The sequence below is a fragment of the Acinonyx jubatus genome, chromosome C1, assembly GCF_027475565.1.
Source record: "Acinonyx jubatus isolate Ajub_Pintada_27869175 chromosome C1, VMU_Ajub_asm_v1.0, whole genome shotgun sequence".
In the NCBI taxonomy this organism is placed as follows: domain Eukaryota; kingdom Metazoa; phylum Chordata; class Mammalia; order Carnivora; family Felidae; genus Acinonyx; species Acinonyx jubatus.
Genome location: NC_069381.1, coordinates 85,663,839 through 85,685,439, shown reverse-complemented (window position 1 = coordinate 85,685,439; position 21,601 = coordinate 85,663,839). Strand labels below are relative to the sequence as shown.

At 37.5% G+C, this 21,601-nt stretch overlaps 1 protein-coding gene across 2 annotated transcripts in view; it reads left to right on the top strand.

The window, feature by feature from the left end:
- Positions 1-21,601, top strand: part of OLFM3 (olfactomedin 3) — a 191,180-nt gene that overhangs the window by 131,791 nt on the left and 37,788 nt on the right. The window contains exons 1-2 of one of the 2 annotated variants that reach the window (XM_015073852.3): positions 9,298-9,889; positions 19,937-20,083. In XM_015073852.3, the coding sequence (XP_014929338.2) occupies positions 9,761-9,889; positions 19,937-20,083 (276 nt within the window). In that variant the 5' untranslated portion in view covers positions 9,298-9,760. Of the gene's footprint in view, positions 1-9,297; positions 9,890-19,936; positions 20,084-21,601 lie in introns of those variants that run through there. The other variant, XM_027058479.2, reaches the window with a different exon arrangement.

Sequence of the window (21,601 nt, the reverse complement as noted above, 5' to 3'; positions counted from 1 at the left end):
AACACTGTTTCCCTTTACTGATCTATTGTGAAGTTCATATTTTATATGTGTCACTTAGGCACTTTTAGATGAGTGTTTACAAAGGGAGCTATTTCTAAGTTACTATTTATGCCTCCTCCTAAAACCGTTTTTAAGGTTAATAGTTCTTAATTGCATCGAGACAAAAAAAGGACAAGGCAATGAGGTAATAATGAGTTTGTACAGCTTTCATCTATGTGGTGATTGTTTCAGTGACCTGCCCTCTTCTGTTTTTCTGACCCCCTTTTATATAACTGTATAACTCTCACAACACCTTCAATGACAAAGCACGCCTGATTTGTTTCAAGTCCAGATCTTTAGACATTTATGTTTATGTTTGTCTGCCCAGAGATTTCAAATCACCGAACAACCTTGACCACACATACTGATGAGGGGGCAATGCTGACAAATAGTATGGCTAATGCTGCTACATGAGAATTAGCTCTGCAGAACTCCTGCTATTGATGAATTTGACGTGAATTTGTTAAAAACTGGGCTACAAACATAATCTTTCATACTTTGATGTTTGGGGTTATTTACCACCACCAGATTTTTGGTTCCTGCCAAACGTACATTTCAAATTTCACAGCAGAGATAAGCTTTATCAACTTATGACAACTTTTCAGAAAATTGCACATTTAAGGACCGAATTTCATTCTTTCATGCTACCCCTGAAATCAGTCTTCTTTCTGATAACCAGGCATTTTTGTAACCTCTTTGAGACTTCTCTACCTGGACTATTTCTTCCAGAAAAGGTTTTGGCCATAATTTAACATTTCAGTCTGCCCTGGTGATTTAAGTAAATTTTTTAAAAACCCTGAAAACAGATTCCAGTGAAAATGAGCAGAGGCTGAACTTACCTGACAGTCAGCGTCTTCCTGGTGAAAGCTTTGCTCTGTCACACTTAAAAATAAACTCCACAAGTGGAGATGTGTTATTTTCCATTTTTGTGCTCAGCTTTAAGGATTCATTTACCAAGAGAATGTCACTGACTAAACTGTAATGCTTCCCCCAAATAATACCAATTCTTTTTTCTAAGAGACAGAATTGCAATCAGCCTTTGCTACAATACAGTGTGTTTGTGTGTGTGCACAACAGTCAAGATCATACTTAGAATGTGACTGTTGGGGTTCAAATAATGGCCTTGCCATTTATTACCTGTGTGACCTCAGCTAGCTTAACTTCCCAATGCCTCAGTTCCTCATCTGGTTTTAGTAAAAATACACATTAAACAAGTTCATATAAGTCAAGTTCTTAGAACAGTGCCATCAGGCAGGCTTACATGCAGCTCAAGGCCGCCTATAGGATGGGTACGTTTTAGACCCTTCCTAGAATACCATTAGCAGTCACTCTCTATGAACCAACCACATTATAATCAAGAGTATTTTGCATTTTTAAAACTCTTAAAGACAAGCCTTTATATCGGTAGTTCACCACAAAGTTTGATGATCTTCACCATTTTACCACTAACAATTTCTATCTTTCTTCCACAAAGATGGAGAAAAGATAAACATCTTTTGCACTGGAATAATGATGATTAACATAGATTGGAAGCTCTTGGTTTACCAGGTCCTATAAGTGCTTTATATGTAGAAGCTTATTTCATCCTTACAAATGCCTAAGAAATCAGGTTTTCTTATTGTCACCAATTTACACACAGGGAAACCAAGACTCAGATATCACAGAGCCAGTAGTAACAGAGCAGAGACTGAGCTGTCTGTGTGACTACAGAGACAGAAGCTGAATTCTTAAGAATGGCACTTAATTATGGAAGGGACTGCATGGGAAATTCAGTTTAATACCCTCATTTCCCAGGTGAAGAATCTACAGCAAGACAGTGACTAAGCTCGTGTAAAATCAGTCTGGGGGACTTAGTCCGAGGGCCTCTCTGTCACACCACTCTGCATCCTTCTTTCCTCTAGTCGAATCCTGGATTTGTATTTCCCCACTTCTTCAATGTTGAGTAGAAAGTCAGGGGGGAAAAAAACACGTCTGCCCTGAACATATTCCTCCCCCACACATCCATTTTTTTCTCCTTTGAAGTAGCAACAACAGCTGCCAACCACGATCCCCCGGGCTGATAGAGCATCAGTCAGCTTCACAGATGAAGGCAAAGATGAAAAGACAGAAATCCCTCCTTTAAAGAACTTTGCTAATGTTTTTCACTCTAAATTCATTCTTTCATTAGTGAACACTTTTAAGACAACTCTGAAAGCTCAAGGCAAGAGTAGCAAAACACTGAATTCTAGGAGCTACAGGTGGTCCCTAACTGATTGCCAAGGGCCAGATGAAGGGGAGTTAGGTGAATGGACACTCAGGTCTCCATCTTCTGTAACTCATTTTATTTAAACACATCCTTTCCAAACACGATCTCTTCCACTTTCCCTAGGTTATTAAAGACAAACTTCATTAGCCAAAGGCAAGAGGAAAAGAAAACCACTTCCACATTTATTTAGGGTTCCAGTGATTTGAGCCCTTTAGCAAGAGGAGACATAACAGGAGTTAGAGACTCTATTTCTTGGCTTAGACCCAAAGTGTGTGCATTCTAAATCTGAAATTGGGAAAGAAAAAGCATTCCTAACTCTAAGCATAACGTTTCAGCATTTTACAAAATTGTTTTAGTCACATAGACATCCATCACTCACGTAAAAACACATGCAAAATGTGTGTATTACACAGATTTGTTTTGCAATAAAATAGGCTCTATTTTAACTTCACACTGAAAATGATATTTTAAAACCAAGGGCAAGTCAGGAAGAAAACAGTAACATTTTCATTTAGCCATTCATTTAATAAATACTTATTGAGAACCTACTATATTCTGTACTGTCCTAAGCACTGAGAATGCCCCAGTGAACAAAATGGGCAATGTTCCTTCCTTCCCGAATCTTCATTTCTAGTGGAGAAGACAAATAATAAAGAAGATGAATATAAATAAAATATATTGGGAATCTAACTTGTAGTAAGTTCTAACAAGGAAAAAAAAAAAAACATCAAAAGACATTAGAAGTAACCAGATAAAAAGAATAGAAACTTGAGATGGCATGGTCAGCAAAGACCTTATGAAAAGGTGATCTTTGAAATAAAACAAAAAGGGCTAGAGAGATTGGATTTCACCAAAGAGCAAGTCCAAAGGTCTTGAGTTGGAGGATTATCTTGTATCTCAGAGAAAAACACCCAGAAGAGCAGAGTAGCTCCAGTAAAGTTAACAAAGGGAAGAGTTGTAGAAACAAAATCAGAGAGATAAGAGGAAACCAGATTATGTACAACCTTACAGTTCAAGCTAAACATTTTGACTTTTACCATGAGCTAGATAGGAATCTATCAAAGAGTTTTAAGCAGAGGGATAACATAATCAGACATATTTTAATAGAATCACTCTGGTTCGGGGAGTTAAAAATGGACTGATGTAGTACAAGGTCAAAACCAGTGGCTTCTATAATCAACTAAATGAGAGATAATGGGGACTTGGAGCAGTATGGTGGCAGTGAGAATGGTGTAAAATGCTGGATATATTTTGAAAGTAGAGCCTAGAAGATTTGTTGATGGAACTGGTAAGAGATGTAGGAGAAAAAAAAATAAGTTTAAGTTTGAAATCTTTCTAGTCTGACCAACTGAACCACAGAGTTCAAATGGGAAGACTATAGGAATATCAGCAAGCATCTGCTTTGTTTTGCTGTTTTGCTTTGTTTTTTGGGGTTTTTTTTTTGGCTTTTTTTTTTTTTTGACTTTGTTTTGTTTGTTGGAGATGGGGAAGGAGCTCATTTTTTAACATGTTCAATTCAAGATGTCTATTAAACATCCCGGTGGAGATGTCAAGTAGATAATTGGATATACAGGTCTGAATTGATAGAAGAGGTCTGCTAGGAAGAAATGAATTTGGGAGTCATTAGCATATAGATGAGGAAGAATCAACAAAGAGATTGAGAAAGATAGGTCAGAGAGTAGGAGGAAAACTAGGTGAGTGTGGTATCCTTGAAGCCAAGTGAAGAAATTACTTCAAGGAAGAGAAAGTACGAGTCTAATGAATGCTGCTCATCGGTCAAGAAAGTTGAGGTCTAAGACTTGACTGCTAGATGTGGGATCTTTTAGCAATATGGGATTATTGGTAGCCTTAATAAAAGTAGTATCAGTGGAATGCAGAAGTACACACAAAAATTTGATTAAAATGAAAGAAACTGAATGGTGATTATAGACAACTCTTTCAAGGGGTGTGCTGGTAAAGATGTGAGAAACAGGAATAAATGGATAGAAGTAGGATCAAGAAAGTACTGTTTGTATATAAAATGAGGGATATAAGGAAGTGATCCATTAAAGAGGGAAGACTTCTTGATGTCAGAAAGAATTAAGAAAGCTGTCTTTGAGTAGGTCAGATGAATGTGATCTAGGGCAGTCTACTCAAAGGGTAGTCCAAAAATGGCAGCATGTGCATCAACTGGTAGACCATTAGAAATGCAAATTATTTGGTCCTATGCTAGAGCCAAATAAGTAAGTATCTCAGACAAAAACACCCAGGGTCTCAGGTGGGACCTAAGGACCTGCCTTCACAAGCTTTCCAGGTTATTCTCACACGTGACAGTATGAAAGGTATTGATCTAGTGCAAAGGGGAGGGATCAATCTTACCTAGGAACACAGACAATTTATCTCTAACAGGAGGAAAGGTGGTGTATGTGGGCACTGGTGAGGTAGCTAAGCAGATATGGTAGTGGGACCTTATGGAAATTCTAATCACTCTGACTTCTCCATGAAGGAGGAAGCAAGATTATTGGTCCCTTTTTTCCTGCTTTGAGTTGGACTATTAGTTCCAGAGACACAGAGTGACTTTGTGTTGCATAGCAGAGTTGTATTAATCTCCTCATACACTCCAAGTCCAAATCAGCTAATCCTTGCAAAGATATGCTTCCCACCTTTTCAGGGCCTGATGTTCCTTAAACTGATCTACACTTTCTGCCCCTGCCTCAATCATGCCGTTTCTCACCAAAAATAAGGTTGCCATTTACAGAGCATCTGCCATGCTACAGGCACTTTCAAATATATTCTCTCCTTTAGTCTTTCAATATATTCTCATTCTCTCATTCACTCCTTCCACATAGGTTCATTTATCCATTATTTTACACATGAGAAGGTGTAGACTCATAAATGGAACTGTTTACTTACCTAAACACTTACATACCATGACATCCAGGGTATATAGCATCACCAAAGTGATTTCAACACAAGCACTCTATTTTCCTTAATTTTATGCCACTCTTCCTACTTTTCCTACTTAGGTTGCTACCAGGAATCCATTTTGTTTTTTCCAGAGGTCACTTTGGTTTAAGTGTTCTTTTAACCAACCAATGCATCTTTCAGTATTCAACTCAATTGTTACTCTCTCTTCCCCTCCCTCACCTCCCCCTGCCATTTCCCTTCTCTTTTCCCCTTCCTCCTCCTCCTTCATGAATTTCTTTACTCCCTACTGTATCTTTACAACTACATCTAATATGTCATTTTCCTCTCTTAAACCATCCACGAAGTTTAAATATTTTAAACTACAAAAATAAAGTACAAGCAGTCTATTCTTTCTTAAAGTTTCTACTGTTAAACATGTAATATCAGCCACTTTCTCATTTTGCCTAAAGTCAAACTTTTGGTTTTCTATCATGTTTTATGTGGCCATCAGGTCTTTTCACGTGTTTACTTTTTCAGGTCTGCCTAAGCTGGGTTCCCCAAAAACCCACACACAACCAAATAGCCCCCAAAGTAGAAAGCGTGTTGAGCATTAAAGCACTGTTAAACATTTGTGCTCCAAATCAAGGAAAAAAATTCTAATGACAGAATATGCCAATATTATTTAAGCTTACCTATAAATCTTCCTTGGTCAATATTTGCTTTCTAATTATTATATAAGTTTATCATGAAATATCCTCTAGGTAATAAAAAGACAGGGTAACATAAAAAATCTAATGAATAAATATATCAATATTTAGCAGCAGTCCATGAGCAGTAATGCACTGTTGTAGGTTTTATCGTTATTGACCTACACTGAAACTCTGAAAGGAAAGTAGGCGTGTAGTCAGGTCACATTTTCTGTTAGGTTACTAAATTTAGTAATATCTTCACCATTTACTAGTGACAGAACTTTTTTTTTATTACTTTTCAAGAAAAGTATATAGGATATCATATATAGGTAATTAAATCTAGACATTATCTAAATGTCTAAATAAAATTGTTGGTAGTTTAGGACAACGTGTTCCTAAATTAACCATTTTTGTCATCTACGTAGGACACGTTATTTTTACTAGGCCCTTGTGGTCTAGTGAAATTAACTCTTTTCTGAACTCCATGTGTAGGTATATTACCAACCAGGGATTCTCTCTACCATAGGCAACTCATATCCAGTATGTGACAATGAACTCTATCTTCTCCCCAAGTCATACTTCTGCTTGTATTTCTTTTTACATTTATTTGAGAGACAGAGAGAGAGCACAAGCACAGTAAGGACAGAAAGGGTGACACAGAATCTGAAGCAGGCTCCAGGCTCTGAGCTGTCAGCACAGAGCCCAACGTGAGCCTCAAACTCACAAACCTTGAGATCATGACCTGAGCCAAGGACGCTTAACAGACTGAGCCACCCAGGCACCCCTACTTGTATTTCTTATCCTGCTGAAGAGTATTCACCACCTAAACCCCAAATCTCAATGAAATTCCTCCAGGTAAATTCCTCTCCCTCTTCCATCTATTCAATCTCTAAGTGGTGTCAATTCTACCTTGAATCTTTACAAAATCCATCCTTTTGAACTCCACTAAATTTCTTATTCCAGGACCTCATCCTCTTGCCTAAAATATGAGAATATGCCCCTAAGTGACCTTCCTGTCTCTGATATGCTTTGCTGTTCCTGCAACGCCCATTTGTCTATCGTGCATCATAAAAATGTCAAAGCAATAATAATTTGAGATATAAATCTCAATGACTAATGACTTCACTGTTTTGCTTAAAATTCTTGGAAGTACAGAGAAGATAACTCACAAACATCTTTGGTGACCCTGAAGGTCTGGGAGCTGGTCACTGCTAACATTTCCAGACTCACTCTTGCTACTTGTTCCATCACCACCTTTCACACTATTCTTATGGAACTTCTGTAACTGTGGAGTTTCTTTCCCTTAAAATAGGTTGTGACATGGAAAAATCACTTCCCCCATCTGCAAACTAGAACTCAACTTCCAAAATGGAAATTATAATGATAATCACTTCACTAGATTATGAGAGCACAGCAAACTATTTAGTTCTTTACAAAGAGTAGCTATTTTTATTTCCCACAACTAATAATCACTGTAACTTAAGCATTTTTATTTCAATGTGTGCCATTTAAACCTGTTCTAAAAACAACACATTATAGATTTGATGTTGTCGATAAACACCATTGAATCATAAATTTTCACTCTTGTTCTGTTTCTATTCCTTAATTACTTGCATCTATGGGGAATTACAAGAAGCATTCCATTTGTTTTGTGCTTTTCTTTATTCCTTTTTGAAAAAAAAATGTTTGAGAGAGAGCGCACGCATGCACTGGTGTGCAAACAGGGAAGAAGCAGAGAGAGAGGGAGAGAAAGAGTCCCAAGCAGGCTCCACTCTGTCAGCGCCTGACACAGGGCACAATCTCATGAACTGTGAGATCATGACCTGAGCAGCAATCAAGAGTCAAATGTTTAACCAACTGAGCTACCCAGGTGCCCCTCTTCCTTTCTTAAAAATTTGCAAATAAGAGCACTGGTTCCCCCAATATTCAATCCTATATTCTTCTAAAGATGCTATTATTTTGTTGACTCCTAGTTCATTAATAACTGTAATTACCATCTGCTATGTTGCATCTTAAGTTATCCAGCAATTGCATGTATTAGTTTTCAATTTTGGAAATTAAGCTCTTGAAAAGACACTTCCTCTCCTAAATCAGGTATTGTTCCAGGTGTATTTTTCTAATTACATTTGTAAATTCACTTTGCTTTTTGTTATTGCCACATTCTAATACTAATGTAAAATTTCAGTCCTTTGTATGAATACCCTATTCAAGGCTAAGTGTAATATATAAACTAATTTACTTTTATCCTTGTTGATTTCTCATATGATAGGATTTTTGAAAGACACAAGTAAGTAATACTTCGTTTTCTAGGCCTGTGGTTAAAAAAATATGAGTCAACTAATATCATTTGGATAGATTTTGAAGGAAAAAAAAGAGCCTAGATTCCTAATAATAGAAGCAAGGAAGATTTGAAAAGTGTCTCAGTATTCATCTTAGTTTAAAGCTCTTTTTGAGAATAAAGGGCATACACACCTGTGTAAATATGTATCTCTTTCAATTTTATTAGACATTTTCTTTATTTCTCCTGCCAAAACTGCTTATGAAAAATATATATCTTTGGCTGAGAATTCCAGCTACAAACAATTCCAGAATTCTCCTAAGGAATCAAAATAATATGTTTCCTTCTTATAACAGGTTGCTTTTCATTTAACTTTCATTCATTTTTCCCTTCATGCCTCTCTCTACATTTTTTATTTTAAAACACATATAAGACAAAGGCCTCTGATTTATTCCATTCAGGACCTGAGATTTATATATGGGCGATTCATAGTATTTGTAAAATAATAATAATAATAATAATAATAATAATAATAATAAAACTACCCCTAAGGCCCAAATTTAATATACACATTTGCCAATGGAACTCTAATAAACAGATCATTGAATTTTAAAGCTGGAACGGGCCTTGGAGAGCATGGAGTCCAAACTCAAAAACTGTAAGCCAAAGAATCTAAGTCACTGGCCAGTCACTCAACTAACCAGAGGAGAATAGGACTAGGCCCGCAGACTGTGAATCCAAGTTCTGGGATCTTTTTTAATAAGTCACATGTTCTCTCATGACACAGACTTCTGGTATCTTTCATTCCTCATAAGGTAAAAATAGAGTTAACTGGGTTTGTCCTGTGTCTGAGCAACTAGGAAGCACTCATTCTTAAAAGCAAAACTGGGAACATATGAAATTTCCATAACAGAAGCTTTCCTCTAAGGCTGCATTTTCTCTCTATTCACAAGTAAGCTGCCTAGGGTAATGTTCTCTATAGGCAGTAGCTATTAATCTTTGACTTTTTTTTTTTTTTGTTATTAAGAGGCAACAAAGTAAATTTTAGGTTACTGCTAAAAACGAAACCAAAAAAAAAAAAAAAAAAAAAAAAACCTCTTACTCTCAATAACTGATCATCTTGGAAATTGCAGACTTTGTTTTCATGCTCTGCCTAAAAGTACTCTGTCTATGCTGGGAGAAATCTGTAGATATCAAGTTTGATATTTGAAATGTGCACTTTGGCAGACCTCCATCTAAAGGTGTATTTTTTATGAAGGATAAAGAGCAGCTGATTATACTCACAAAAACCCCAGAGGAAACAGACTCTGTTGATGGTAACTGCCTACAGTGGAGCAGGAAGAGCTCAAGTTTCCCTCTCCCTCCAACCTTTGCTCTGATAATTACCAACCAAGCCCTACCAACAATATTTCATTTGATGAACCAGCAAAGGAAAAGGAAGCGCAGGGCACTTCCCACGAGGGTGGGGGAAAGAGGTTCTGTGAGCTTTCCCTACTGATTAGAGCTGGGAAAGTTGATCTCTTTTCATGCTGTAGATGAGGCATGCTGCAGTCACGCCTCCCGCTGCCAGCCCAGCACCGGGATCTTAATCAGTCACTATGAAAACTCATTAGCTCCACAGCAATGAGTCCTCCACTGCTGAAGCTTGGCGCTGTGCTTAGTACCATGGCAATGATCTCAAACTGGATGTCCCAAACTCTCCCATCCTTGGTAGGACTGAACACCACGAGGATGTCGACGCCAGATACCTTAGTAAGTCACTCCAGTGGGTTTGGCCATCTTGGGAAGTAAGTGCATTAAATCAGTGGGCTTGATTTTGTAAACTGCAAAGGCTGAGATTATGCTTCTCTATTTACAGGGCAGCTTCAATGATACAATATTTATATGTTAACTTTAGTCATGGATATTTCTTTGTGAACACTTTAAAGTTACACCAAAAAAAATAAATGGACTGTCTGAGAAATTAGCTGTGAAAGGAAATATTAGAGTCATTAAACTCTCAAGAATGATAAGCTTTAATTTAACTATATTAATCTGAGGTTTGGAAGGATTCTTTAAGAAATATGTTTTGTTTTTTATTATTTTACTTCTTTTAATGTCTGTAAAATTCCCCTAATAGAATACATTCTATGTAATCTAATTTTACTATAGCAGTCTCTTTCCTTGGAATTCAATTCTTGTGACTGTTTGCAATGCCTTTAGTCTGAGAAATCAACTTCTTTTAAACACAAATAAAAAACCTCAGCAATTTAAAGCCTGCCAAAAAGACTTTAAGAGAACTAAGAAACACAAGCAATATATAACTCACTTGATAAGATCATCTCCTTTTATTGTTTTTTTTTTTTTTATAAAGACCTCCTATCATAAGTCTAGCTCCTATAGTCTTTGTTTACCTAAAATTAATGTCTTTTTAGCCCTTCCCACAATATAGCAAAGTCTTTTCTGGTAATTTGAACCATGGTTTACTTAGCAATACTCTAAAACCTTTCTAACAAAAGGTTTTTCAGACAGAAGTTACAAATTCAAACAAAAGGAATATCCTTGGAAAATAATTTCCCTGCTATCAAATAAAGGATGCAGAAAATAGTATTTGGAGCTCTTTCTCTTTTTATTTTTATCTATTTTTACTACTGGATTATTAGTACTAAACACTCAGATACTAAAATAATGGTAACCCTACATTTTCAAGAGTTATTTGCATTACTAATAACTAATCTATCAATGTGCAATTAACTGAGGAGAGTCAAATCAAATAAATTATATAATTTACTAGATTCACCCAGTGCTTCGGGTACCAGCAGAGCACATATGAGGCACACTTTGACCCACTTTTATGTTTACCTCCCTTAGGTCACTTATGTCACCTCAGCACCTCTATGGTTGAGTTTCCCCTCCTTACCTGTATGATGTATGTATGGCAGGAGGAATGTAAAAAGATTTCTAGTTACAAAGAAAGCATGATAGATCATCAATAAACCATTATAAAATCAATTTACATTATATAATATATACTGTGCCCAATTTTCTCAATGTTCAAGAACCTTACAGTTCTTAGCACCTTAGTTGAATTAATTCTTTCAGAAAATCAATCTAAGAAATTCATAAATGAGTCATATTCCAAACTTGGTACCTTGGATCTGATATGTATATTTTTTTGTGCATAATGAACACTGGTTTTGTTATTTCCTATTGTTGTTAATGGGGGAGAATCAAATTTCTAACAATATGCATGATTCTTTTAGGACTTCTAGTTATCATGTAAGGTTACAGTTAATTCAGTTTCTTTACTTCCTGATTAGTAATCTGTTGTTTGAAAAATGTAAAGCATTGCTATAGTCTGGTTCTGATACAATCAAATTTTCCTTTGAGTGCCAAAAAAAGAAAAAAAAAATCAGGAAAGTTTATACTCTTCACTAAAAAGAAGAAACCAGCTTGCAAACTTTTTTTTTAAATGCTTTATAGACGTAGCATACTTTATAGAAGAACAATGGTCTATGACATTTCCTTACCTTAAGTATTCAAGATAATTGCTCATACCTTACAATTCCCATGGTGAAAAATGAATGAATCTGTATTTCCTAGATTAAGATCATAAAATGTTAATGCTGGAAAGGATTTCTGAAACCATCCAGGCCAGTTATCGTCACATTATTTTTGGCAGCAGTGTCTTTTTTCCCCCCAGAATTAAATGTAATATATGCTGAACAAGTATTTGTTGAGCAAACCTGAAGTGGAAATCCAATTTGTAAAGCAGGTCATGGGTCAAATAATAAAGGATGGGGGGAGGCATTTATTGGGCTTCTACCGTCGGCTCCTTCCCCACACAATCAATCCCTTGCCCTAGATGAGATTCCTCCAGAGAAATCTTACAGCACTCAAAAGCTGAACTGGAAGTATGAATGAGCTAATCTAACAGCCTCATGCCGCAAGTGGGAAGAATCACCCAAAATGTGGGACTGAACAGATTTCCCCCAGCTGGTGAATGACAGAGGCAAGGGTGGATGCAAGTCACCTGGCCACAGTCCTGTTCAGAGAAATGGTCTCCTTCTTCATGAGTCCCTGCCCCTCCTGGCCCTGGTGCCACAGTAGGCTCTTTCTGCTCTGCTCAGGTGGTTTCCCATAATCCTGGACTCCACCTCCCTTAGACAGAATGGTTAACTGTACCCTTCATCGTAGGTTTGGTTAGGATGTCCTGCACCTTTCAACATTTTTGATCTATGTTCTCACTTTATACAGTCTGAATGGGATGAGCCTGCAATTGTGTAAACATAAAAAAAAGAGGTCTTAAAATTTGTTTTGTGGGTGCTCATGGGATGTGGAGATGGTAAAAAGAGATTTACACAAATATCAAATCTTTAGAAGGGTAGTTTCAAAAAAGCTGGAAAAAAAAGCGGGTTTTAATAATTAAATGCGATTAAATCTGTTTATAGCAAGTGTCTCTGAAATAGTGTCCATTTGATGGTCTCAAAAGCTCAGAGGTTTTTAAATTTCCAGGATGTTTTTGTTAATAAGTAGTTAAATACAGCTCCTTATTAAAGGAATATGCTCCCTCTTGTTTTTGTTAGAATCTTGAAACATTTCTTTATTCTCCTCTGTAGCCCTGTTTGCTTTCTCCTTTCCTTCCAATTTATCACTGGGCCCATCAGCCTTTGGAGAAGCTAGTGTCTGCAGAGGTGAGAAAGCTCAGGCTCCCTCTGGCACTTCTCTCTGATGCAGAGAACTGGCCCTTGAGGCTGAGCTTCTGAGAAATCCACATCCCCCCCCCCCCCCCCACTGCTGTGGACTCCACACCACGAAGAACCTGGAAAAGTGCAATTAGACCAGCAGAGGACATTCAGCAGACACCAGCTGTCCCCAGTCAGCTGTGCTCCTGTGGTGGCAAGAGGCCTCAAAGGGAACCTGTGGGCAGAAGTGATTTGTTTTGCTACAGTTTCAAACATCTAGCTGACTTTTCTTCATAAATAACCACTTTAATGAGTTAGTCAGTTTTAAGTTCCTTAAAATGAGTAGAATACCCTGATGCGAACTCCCTATACTTTTCTAAATATCTTATTCTCAGCTCACTGTCCTTTTTCAGTCTGAAGACACCAGACTTCTGTATTTTACAGACTGCTTTTCTTCCTCAAATCCTTAGGCAATATCCCTTTTGTGAAAGGACAACTAAACAAATTAAAGAGTGGGAGATGGATGAGAGAACAGAACTGCAAATCTTGAGAGCCACAGAGAAAGAGATAATTGCCTTTTTGGACAAGAACTGTGACATGGGCTTATTTATTGAGTAGATTTATTCTTGTTTAAGTACTTAAAGCACAAATAGGGCAAGGAGGGGAAAATTACAAAGACAGACATTCAGGTCAAGCCCCTCGGGTTTCCCCCAGTGGAAGGGGCTGCCTAGAGAGCAGCAAAATTCTTACCATGCAGAGCTCGAATGCAACTATGATAACAGACAGAAGCATGAGAGTGGAAAGACACAGGACCAGATACAACCTCTGAGTCTTTCCCAGCTCTAAGTCTCTTTATTCCAGAACATGAGGTGTCCAACCAACCAACCTAAACTTTTATCTTTGTTTTTTGTTTGTCGAGTTTTTGTTGTTGTTGCTTTGTTTTAATGGTCGCTTTTCTTAGAGGCTTGAGGTTTCTTTGAGTGAAGAATATGCATTTATTTTTAAGAAAATACCACTTTATTGGGGAGCACTGATACTGTTTCAGGCACTGAAGTTTGCCTGAAAAGAGACCAGTCTTGCAGACAAATAATGTTAGCTAAGACTTGGTTTTGCCAATGGGCCAGGCACTATTTCAAGTGATTTACAAGTATTAACGCATTTAATCTTTACAACAGCCCCACCAGATAGTAATAAAACCTATCTTCATTTCCCTAAGGGACGCCAAAGCACAGGAAGTTTGAGTGGTGGAGCCATGAACTGAACTCAGGTAGTCCTGCACCAAAGAAAACTGGGCACAGCCCTGGGGACAACCTCTAGGACAAGCCCCACGAGGAGGGGCAGCATGCTGAGTGACCTTTCACTGGTCACCACCTCTTAACCAGCTTGCTCTCCAGGATTACCAGACCATTAGTGGTTTTCCAAGGGTTCAGGAAGGAGTCTTCCCATTTTTTATTCTATTTTGTTATACTTCTTGTTATAAAGACAGCTTTTAAAGAGGTGAAAATCGCGACTCTTCTGCAGAATATGCATTTCTGATTTCAGTTCCAACTAGTCTCATATAAGAAATAGGAAGAAAACTGCTGCTATGCAGTGACAGCTTTATTAACGCATCCTCCAGAGCACAGCTTCTTTCAGCGTGGTCCGTCAACATCTCTCATTCCTTTCCTCACATTTCTCCTCTCTTCACAACGAAAGCCATTAGCATGCTAAGCCACATTTCACTCTGAGACCAAACCTATCCTCAGACAAAAATTTATAAGGGGTTTCATCACTTAGGCATCTCCACTCTAAATTGAATAGCGTCTAATGAATGGATTTTTTTGCTGCTTTATTTTCCCTTACCTTACACACCACTCTCAATAAGTAGATTCCTTATTCTTTTTTTTTTTTTTTTGCCTCAGTCTGTACTTTTATGAAATGTCTAGAAACTCAAGATAAAACATAAGACTAGCAATGTTCCACTAGCTGCTTTGGTGCTCTTAAAAGGATCAGAATTCTGTCCCTTGCCTGCCTCTCCACCTGGACCCTAAGAAATGATTGCAGGGTCCGCCACAGGAATATCCAGTTGGGTTTTGCTGAGCCATTACTGCTAACAACTCCTCCAGGTGCTAATTCCTATTTATTTCCATACTGTTTAGATAATGCCCTTCACCTGCCGGGGTGCATTTCCTCCAAAGCAAATTTTCTGGCTATTGGTAAATGGACATAGACTATCTGACTCATTCATCTGTACAGGATGAGAGTAAAGAGCTCTGGGCTGAAAGTGGAAGACAACTGGTTTGAGTCCTATACATGACATTTACTAAATGGAGGACTTGAAAAAAATTGCTTATGTTGAGTTTCAGCTTCCTCATAAGATAGTGTGTATATCTAAGAGTAGTTGATTGAAAAAAAAAGTGAGACTAATACAAAGGGTAGGTTTTTACAAACATAAAAACAAGTTGAAATGCAAGATATTTGTATTTATTTGTACATTTACCTCAGTCCCTAGGATCTTTCTTTTCTGCTACAAAGACCCAGGAGTTTTGGGAGAACTCTCACCTAGTAGCTTTATATTTATAAAGCATGGCTTGGTAATTAAATTATAAGCAAAGAATCCAGACTTGAAATCCAATTGTTAAAATTATCATTTTAATTCTATTTGGAACATTCTTAAATATTTCATGAGTTCTGCAATATTAAAAACTGCTAAATAGTTCATTTAGTTCTTCTAATTAACACAAAAGGTTCAAAGAGAGCTGCATCAGTAACCACTGTGATTAGCAATGCTTTGGATAGTAATAAACCACATGCACCTTCCAGGTCCAAGTAGTGGACTTCATAGCAGTTCAGAAAATGCTTCCAGGGTTATCTTTATCAGTTATAAAAGGGAATTTCAGACAACTGGTGGGCAGGGTGGTGGTTAAACTTTCAGTCTCTGACATCGAAGTACAAATCCCAGCTCTGATTATCCCCCTGCATGACCTTGAACAAGTTCCTTACTGTCTTGGTTTCCTCACCTCTAAAATGGGCAGTATAACATAACCTCATCCATAAAGTTGTAATATTCAAAGGCAACAGTACATGCAAACTGCCAAGTAATGCCTCGAGCTCCATAAATGTTTGCTATTACTATTACGGGAGTTTTACAGACACTGGAATAATTGCTATTACAAGTTAAAATGGGAGGTCTTTTTCCATTGGTATCCAAAAGCTGTCCAAGTATTTCCTTCCACCTGAGGTCTTGGTTGGTTTTATTTTGAGCCTCTTTTCAATGCCAGTATGGATGCCCTAAAAGAGAGCACCAGAGATACTCATAAAACTTCCTTTATTTATCACTGACCCTGACACAGAGGTCTCTATCAAAACCCATAGGACTGTCAGGCACTCATCTTTTATATTAGCTTTTTTCTCTTTTGAGTTACCATGGTCTTGCCAAAGAGGTAACTTGTTATAGTTGGGATCATTCAAACTAACTCTGTAGTAGATAAGGTCAGGGCTCTTTTCACTGATTCTTACAAGAAGACAATTGGAAGTACAAACAAGGCTGGAGTCCACTTTTATTAAGCTGACACTTCAGGGAGAATGCTAAATGAACATCAAACCCTCTTCACCTTTCCTGTTTCCCTCATTCCAGAAAGCAACTGACACCTTGCCCTGTCATGATAAGCTCCTCACTAGTTAGCCAAACACTTGGCAAGTGAACACCAATATTAATGCTGCCAGGTTTAATAATCAGTGTTTGCACTGCTGTTAAAGAGGTAATATAATTGGGTGACCCCTGGTCCTTTATCCAAAAGCTAAATTTATCCTAGTAACAAGACTTAATTTTCTTACATGTTGGAGATTGGCGTCCAATGTTAGGTGAAACCTAGGTGAAACTATAGGACCCATGTCTAGATATATTAATCCCATACCGTTATGTAGCTTAAACCTTTAATTTTATCACTGAAACTATTCTGCTAAACTATTCCCATCTCCATTCTGTAATCTCTGCATTTTTCTTCCTTAATACGAAAAGGATAATATGATGATCTTTAAGATGCTTTCTGATTCTGATAATAACTCTAAGTACCTATTTCTATCCTAACTGGATATTCAGGCATAAATGTTAGAAGGAGTAGGAGAATGAAAAAGAAATGGTAATGAATCCAATGCTTCAGAAATAAAAGGCAGCATAGGACACTTCCTTGAATTATATGAAAAGGGAGATTAAAAAGAGCACTGGCACCAACTGCTTCTCATTATAGATCAAGGACAAGGACTATGACATCTTTACGAGTTTCCTGAGTTTATAACATATAGCTTCCCCAGTAGTTGTTCATGATTGTTGTTGGAAGGCGTATCAGCACCCTGTAGTGATTATTGCCAAAGCCCTTGAAAAGAAAAAGAGCTGTGTGTTGGTGGATGGTATGCAATGACCTGGGACAGAATAAATTGGAGATTATATTTGTTCTGGTGTGAACTCCAGAGACAGAAGATCTCACAGACTATAGCAGATCTGTGGAGAGGGAAGTCAGCTTGGTTTAGTCCTTTAAAGGGTTTGCTTTAACCTGGTAAAACACTCCAGTCTATGGGCAAATATCCAAGCCCAGTAACACTGAGCATTTTGCAAGACAGTCCTCTGCTGGCCTCCCTTCACCTCTTGGTTCCTAGCCTCATCTCAGCTCCCAACCCTCAGGCTTTCTCTCACCCTCCTCAGCCTCACACCTCCAACCTGATTCATACTTATTTTCTAAACTAAATTCATCTCCTTCTTCTCCTGATCATACAAGAAATACCTATCTGCAGAATCCCTGGAAAACATAGGAGGACAGAAAGGCTGACAAATTTCAGATCCCAGCTGTAGAAGCAAGCCAGAGTTTAGCTAGGAAAAGGCCCATTGATTTATCTGATTATTTCCACAGGAAAAACAAATTCGGATCAAACTGGATGGTTTGTCTACAACATCTGTTAGGTAGTTTTTTCAATATCCATGATTGACCCTTGAAAACAATTATCTGGATGTTCAGCATCATACTGATATGGCCATAGCATAATTAAAAGCAAGACTCTAGAGCTGCACTGTCCAATGAAGAGGCTACATGTAGCTATTGAGCATTTAAGATGTGGCTAATTCAAATTGAAGTCCTAAGTATAAAATGCACAATTTCAAAGATAGTAATTTTAACTTTTCTAATAGGCTTAAAAAAGTAAAAATTACTTTATTTCCATTGGACAGTCCTTCTCTGGAACATACTGCCTGGCTTCATACAAGCTAACTGTTCCCAAGCATGTTAACCAATTTCCTCTTCTGTGAAATGGAAATAATAATTCCTGCTTCTTAGGGTGCTTCATTGTACTGCTGCATCATCAAGTCAATGCATGTGAGTTGTCCCTTGGAATAGAGCCTGACCTTGAGTAAGCAACATTCTTCAGCCTAGGCAATCCCCAAAGAGAAACTTAACTGAAACCCAAGCCACTAATAATCTTAGCAGCTGGAGGAATGAATGAGTGCCTCTCTGGGCAGTACATCATGGCCTCCACAATGACTTCTCCTTATACAATGGAGAGTGTATGTTTAGCAGCACCTGGGTGGCTCAATCGGTTAAGCTTCTGACTCTTGATTTCAGCTCAGGTCATGATCTCATGGTTCATGACATCAAGCTGACAGCACAGAGTCTGCTTGAAAATCTCTGTCTTCCTCTCTCTCTCTCTCTCTCTCTCTCTCTCTCTCTGCTCCTCCCCATCTCTCTCTCTCAAAATAAACACTTAAAGCAAACTCTTCCTGAAAAGTAACTAGATGAAAAAGAGGAAACTTATCTTTGTACCTGATAAAATATACTTAATACGATAGAAAATATCTAATATGTCTAGTAGATGAATATAAACCAAGCATTGAAATAAGACATACGAAAGGCAAATAGCAATACTAGACAATACACATGAAATGCCCAATGAATAACACAGAATAGGTAGAAACCATAAGGGTTTAGTAAGTTGAATGTTTATGAAAGAGTTATTCCAATAAGGAGAAACAAAATGAGTAGCATATAAAGAAATGAATCAAGGTAACATACTTTCAGGACACACATGGACAAATTTGTTGGAAAGAAGTTTCCTATAGGAAGATACAGGAGGTAAAACTAGAAACATAAATAGGTGGCAGACTTTAAGCTGCCTCATTCCTAGATGGGAAAGCCACTTTACGCTACAGTTCTAGGGAGGTAGGGTGATAAGTACACAGAAGTAATTTGGGAAGATGGATTTTGCAGACCATGTCAAAATATTCTTTAACCTCTCTGGGACTCTGCATCCTATGCAAAACCATGCTGATCTAATCATTTTACCCTGTGTTCTTACATGCTACTTTTCCAACTTTATTAATAATTGGCTCTTCAATACATGGGAAGCGCCCTGGGATAGGGCTTTGCTTCAGAATATCACAAGTGAATAATAATCAGAAATGTGTGTGTGTGTGTGTGTGTGTGTGTATATATATACACACACACATATATACATACATACACACACACACACACACACACACACTACTATCATTTACTGTTGAGAAAGACAAGCTAACAGATCTTATGTAGAGAGACTGGTGATATGTGATTAAGTGGTTATCAGATGCTTCTAAATTGCACTGCAATGTCCAAATATGACAAAAAGCATTAGGAAATGTTGTAGGGTCAATAAATAGTTACTAATATAGCCCAATGAAAGAAAAATTTGGGGTGCCTGGGTAGCTCAGTGGGTTAACTCTTGATTTCAGCTCAGGCCATGAACTCATCGTTGTGAGACTGAGCCCTACATCAGACTCTGTGCTGAGTGTGGAGTCTGCTTGGGATATTCTCATTCATTCTCTCTCTCTCTCTCTCTCTCTCTCTCTCTCTCTCTCTCTCTCTCCCCCTCTTCCTCGTGCACACACGCTCTCTCTCAAAAAGAAATATTTTAAAGAAAAGAAAAACTATCCTGGGGACAGATAAGGAAGGTGTAACTGAATGAAGTTATGCTGCCTATAGAAGTTGTAGAAGTTGTTTAATCTTTCTTTTTAAAGAATAAAAACAGAAACTTTATCAAAGAGGATCCTTTGTTTAAAATGTTACAAACCCACATTCTCTTTATCCTGTAATGGGGGTCTGTGTTGTGTGTTTGCTATTGGTTTCCTCAGACCCAGATTAGTCCCAAAGAAGGGTGGCAAGTGTACAGTTCAGCACAAGACCCTGATGGACGATGCATTTGCACAGTGGTGGCTCCAGAACAAAACCTGTGTTCCAGGGATGCCAAAAGCAGGCAGCTTCGCCAACTTCTGGAAAAGGTACGTGTCCTGTCCTCCATTTTTTTTTAATCTACCGTTCCTTGAAAAGGAAATGCAGGAAAGCAGGCAGTAATGAGGAAGGTCCTTCCAATTTTTGTCCCCCTTTCTCAAATTTTTTCCTTCCTTGAAAGGAGTACCTCAAGATTCCTGCTCTCCTGTTTATTTGTATTACTTTTTATTTTTCTCAATCTTACCTTCTTAAGACTGGATATCTATCATATGCCTTAATATCCAGTTGGTCTCTTCTTAAGGGGAAAAAAAAGGCAAAAAGTCTTATTCCTATGCCAGAAATCTATCCTCAATTCCCAGGATCACACTAGGCTGTTTGAGCTCATGCATTTGAATCACATTAACAACCTTGCAAGGAAGTTAAAATAATGGAATGCAATATGCAAGCTATCTGAACAGATAATGAATAATTTCAAGTATTTATCATCATTCTCTAAGTCATTCCTTTGAACATTAAGCTCTTCAATTTCATTCAACAGCAATCTCTCCATATAATTTACTTAAGCCGATCCATAACAATCAAATGCAGAATGCCCTTGATTTATTCTTTTTTACAGATAAAAGTCAGCTCATGAAACATTATTTATGTTTAGTTTGAGGAGGAAAAAAAAACAATGAATGGTTCTTTCAATTATTCTCATTCAGAATTTCACTGTGTTGGGCTCTGAATATAGTAGGACAGCTGGGTGGCCAGACTGATGGTAAGACGGCAACATGTGGGAATTTTAAGTACCTTCAGGGATAATAAGATAAATTAGGTAGTATGTGCTTTTAGAGAACATCATGCTCAACCATTCACTCAGCGCAATATCATTTCTATGATCATTCATACAATGATGGCATTGAATAAGAACTTTTTAAGGAAAGTTAAGAGAAGCCAGAAAAATGAAAGCATCAAATTTGTTAATATAGACATGCCTACTTTATGCAATTTCAAGCTTAGCAACAGTAACTTTCTTCTACTGCCATGTAATGAAAATAAATTTCCTCCATGTACATTATTTGGAAGTCTATTGATGCTCTAAAATTTTAAGAAAGCTTTTTTCTTGTTTTTATAAGATGATTAGTCCTGTTTTCCCTCCCCCTCTCCTCAGAGCTATCATCAATCTATCGATTCTCTCTTCTTATGTCTCTTTTTATAAGATCCTATCTTCCCTGCTCCTTCAATATCTGTCCCCCAGACAAAAGCAAATGTCATTTTCATTCAAGTTAACGACTCTAGCTAATGTGCCTCTCAGCTATTAGAAATCATGACACATGAACTGTGATTTTTCTTGGGTATACCTTACCAATCTTGGTTTTCTTTATTTCTATGAAAAAAACTCCAAATATATAGTTTAATATTGTTTGGTTACTAGGGATATTACATTAGTAAAAAGATTTAATCTTTTAAATCCAATTTTGCTTTTCTATTAAATTTGCTTTTCTATTAAACATTTCCCCTCAAATTATAGACTTTCTGATCCTATATTCTTTTTCTGTGCAAAAGCATCTTTTTTCTATGTCAAC